This window comes from Poecilia latipinna, unplaced genomic scaffold, assembly GCF_001443285.1.
Source record: "Poecilia latipinna isolate Pla-1442-1.1 unplaced genomic scaffold, P_latipinna-1.0 Scaffold678, whole genome shotgun sequence".
Taxonomy (NCBI): Eukaryota; Metazoa; Chordata; class Actinopteri; order Cyprinodontiformes; family Poeciliidae; genus Poecilia; species Poecilia latipinna.
In genome coordinates this window covers 1-3,756 of record NW_015113294.1, presented here as the reverse complement: position 1 = coordinate 3,756, position 3,756 = coordinate 1, and the positions used below count along the sequence as shown (strand labels likewise).

General features: G+C 35.6%; 1 protein-coding gene across 1 annotated transcript in view; it reads right to left on the bottom strand.

Moving 5' to 3' along the window:
* The window catches only part of mrps5 (mitochondrial ribosomal protein S5), a 38,185-nt gene extending 35,586 nt beyond the window's left edge, over positions 1–2,599 (bottom strand). The window contains exons 1-2 of the mRNA XM_015044488.1: positions 2,494–2,599; positions 1,029–1,181 (exon numbers count right to left, since the gene is read on the bottom strand). Of these exons, the coding sequence (XP_014899974.1) occupies positions 1,029–1,181; positions 2,494–2,542 (202 nt within the window). The 5' untranslated portion in view covers positions 2,543–2,599. The remainder of the gene's footprint in view (positions 1–1,028; positions 1,182–2,493) is intronic.
* Between the last annotated feature and the right edge of the window lie 1,157 nt (positions 2,600–3,756).

The following is a 3,756-nucleotide window of genomic DNA, read 5'->3' as shown; positions in this document are numbered from 1 at the left end:
GGCTTCCCGCGTCCCCCCTGCAATGGCACAGCGCCCCCCGCAGGGGGCGTGCCCCACAGTTTGGGAACCTTTGGACCAGAAGGTTTAGGATTATTACAGTACGAACTACTGCTGCAGTAGTTACTCCATAAAAAGTATGGAGTCTTTTTCATCAAGACTTGTATGGTCTTATAGCTTTGAGAATAACGACACGTCTCTCTGGGGCCCTAAATGTAAGTAATACTTTAACAGTGCAGTTGTTCTGAATCGCAGCATAACAACAAAACAAAACTGAAAAAGTACTGAAGAAAATATTAGCTGTCAAATTATTTTGGTTTTATAAACCGAGTTTCAGTTTTAAAACAGTTTCTTCTTGGTTAAAGTTTTATAGTTCTTAGTCGGTCGGCTATATTTTCATTTTTGATGTAACATTTTGTTGCTAATAAATGTTTTTTATTTGCTTTATGTATATTGTTTTTGTCTCTGATTTATGCTTGATTGTGCTTTTTGGGTTTTAATATAAACATTTCTTTTCTCCTTTTAGTTCCTGTATATTAAGCATTAGTAATGTGACCCTTTGGATGCATTTTCAATGATTTACATTTTATTAACACATTGTGTTCAAGTATTGCTTGATCATGTTCAACAAATTGTTTAAAGAAATATAAATAAAATCTCACTTTTGCATTCCATAATAAAAAATCTGGATATCAATATTCTCTTGTGATTTTTTTCTTCTGTCTTATTTGTTTGATTATTTTTTTTTTTTTATTTTATGGTTGAGTGTGGACACATTTTGCAATGAATATTAAATCCATTTTTAATTTGCCTTTTGTTTTTGTTTATTGGTGTGTTTTACTGTTTTGTTTTTTGGAGGATCCAACTAAATGTCTTTATATAGATATATGTGTAGATGAAAACAAAAGAAGCAGGGTAGAAGTATTATTTCAACTAGACATTCTTTTTCCCCATTTTTTAATCACACCAAGGGTTTGAGTTTTTAAGGTTGTAATGAGTTACAATGAAGAAAAAAAAAGTCCTTAACTCACACTTGTTGAAGAAACTGCCATGTCTGCTCTGCTGCCAGGTTGCTGATGGGTTCAACAGAAACTCTGGGCGTCTCTGCAGAGGGCCTGCTGAGGTTCGACAGGCAAAGTGAGAGATCTGAACAGCTCCCACCACGGTACGAAGTGATGCTGCTCCTGGCAGACAGGAAGAAGACAGAAAACATGTATACAAGCTGCAAAATGTCTTTTTCATCGAGGTAAGCCATACAGTAAATCTCCTAAGTGTACAATCCCAACTTAAAATGCTGGGATTCTGTATGAAAATCTTTGTAATCATAGTTTGATATGTAAAAAAAAAAGGAATAACCTTGTTGCCCAAGTGTGCAATTAAGGAAAAAAAAGTAGTAACTTAGCCCAATTTTAGATATTAATTGACCTCTTGGGAAATCCAGAACTTCCTCTAACTCATCATTTTTATTTTATTGTCAGAAAAGCTGAGTTTTCTCATTATAATTCCAAGAGTTGTCTGACAATTCATCCAGGAAGTCACAAAAGAACCAAGAACTGCATATGAAGCACTACGATTTTCGTTAAGGTCAAAGTTGATGATTCAACCACAACAAGGAAGACTGGGCTAAAATCTCTATGACATTACAAGAATTTCAAGGCCAGAACAACTGCTGATTGAAAGACCTCAAAGATCCATCTCACATTCATCAAAAACTCATCTTGGTGACTCCCGATTTATAGAGAGAAAAAACACTATGAAGTAATTAAAACATGATGGTAGTGTGATGTTCTGAAGCTATTTTGACGCTTCAAAGCCTAGACTATTTGGATTATTGATGGATCCATGAAATCTGAAGGGGAAAAACTGAACATCGAATCATGACCTCAAGCTCAAGCACAGTGTAGATATGCAGTAAAACAATGATTCACAGCAGCCCGTCCGAAAAATAATCAGTTATCACAAATTAATAAAGCTGATACTGCTAAACGTGGCACGAACAGTTGTTGGGCCAAAAACGAGTGATGCATGTTGCTTATCGCCAATGTGGAGAAAGAAATCCTTTTGTCCTATAATAAATGGAAGTGACTTAACGATTTATTTCAACTGTCTTGCTGCAGAGTTGTTGTTTTTTTTAGCTTCTAGCATTTTAAAGTGCAAAACGAAGAAAAATCCCGTGTCAAATCACGTTTGCGTTGCCGAGATTGCTGTAAGCTTAAGCAAGTTAAACAACTAGCAGCACTGACCTACAACTCTTAAAACATAAACACGTTGTCAATAACAACCACTGTAGGTAAAATGCCAGTACTGCTGCTACAAGAGCAGGCTGGGTTTTGACTGTGGCTAGTTATCTGCAGGGAAAGGCTTTTTTTAGCGTTAGCACAGGCAACAGACAAGAATAACACAAACACACCACTCTGACATCAGCTAGCACATAACGACAGACTGAGATAACAGAGATATCAAAGTCATAGAAGATAAAATAGACACATAATTAACCTCCGAGTGTGATGCGGAGGGCACTGCACACCCATACGGACGCCGCCATGTTGGGGAAATAATGGGTCCTTCGGAAGTCAACAAGGCGACTGTACTGTTGCCTGTTAAAAAATAGAAGGAAGAAATAAAAACATCAAAGTAATACTTTTAAACAAAATCATTAGTAGTCCTACTATTAGCTGTCATTAAAGAAGTAGCTGTCATTAAAGAAGTTAATTAAATTTATTAGTCTAATATATTAGCCAGATTTAAAGCCCTGTTTGTACATATTTTTCAGTCATAATTTCAAGAGGCGTTCTATTCATCTATGCTACTTGTAAATCCGTTCTGCCTTATGGTAATGCACATGCGCACATCGATGCTTGCGTCACATACTGCAACAGGTGTTCTGTTTATCTGTGCTACCCGTTAGTCAGAACACCGGCCATACAACTGGACACAATCAATCAACTCACTTTATTTTGGTAAATTGTCAACATCAAACACAGGAAACAAATAAATAAATAAAATAAAATAACAATAAACAAACCCATAATTTACCAAAAAAGTAATAGGCTAAAGCTGAATACTGAATTATGACATGATAGGAAAAAATGACAAACCAAAACTGTATTTCAGTCAATTGTCGAAAACAAAACCATCAAAACAGAATACAGAACATTTTTTGTTTCACACCAATCATGCACTATTTTCACAAAAAAAGTTTAGATACACTCATTATTGATATTGATCCTAATTTTGTATTTAATTATACATATTCCAGATAGAGTGACAACACTACAGACTGATAAGATGAAATGTAAAAATGAAAACTGTGCACAAGTCATAGGTTTGCACAGATTTTCTCCTCTTGGCACAGGTGAAAAATTACCGACTACAGGCATTTACCATAATATTCCAACAAATGCCGTTTAGTGAATTATAATTAGGAAAACAATGAATGTTTTTTCTTGCCATAAACAAGGGATTTTAGGATAAATGACCACTCTTCTTACTGGTAACATCTAATTTATGTTTGTTGGTTTCCCCGCACGGACCCTTAAAACACAACCCATAAAGTTTCAGTTGGGTTGGTTTTATTTTTGCTATAAAAGCCTGAAAATCCACTAACTCGGTCGCAAAACTTCTTTCTTCTGAGAGGGTATCTAGGAATAAAGGGCTGATTGCTCCACACTCAAAATGTGTCAACACTGACTGAAGCTGCTGAAATAGAAAAAAAACAACAACTGTCCTCTGCAGAAAAGTTTTATAGCCAAATAAAGC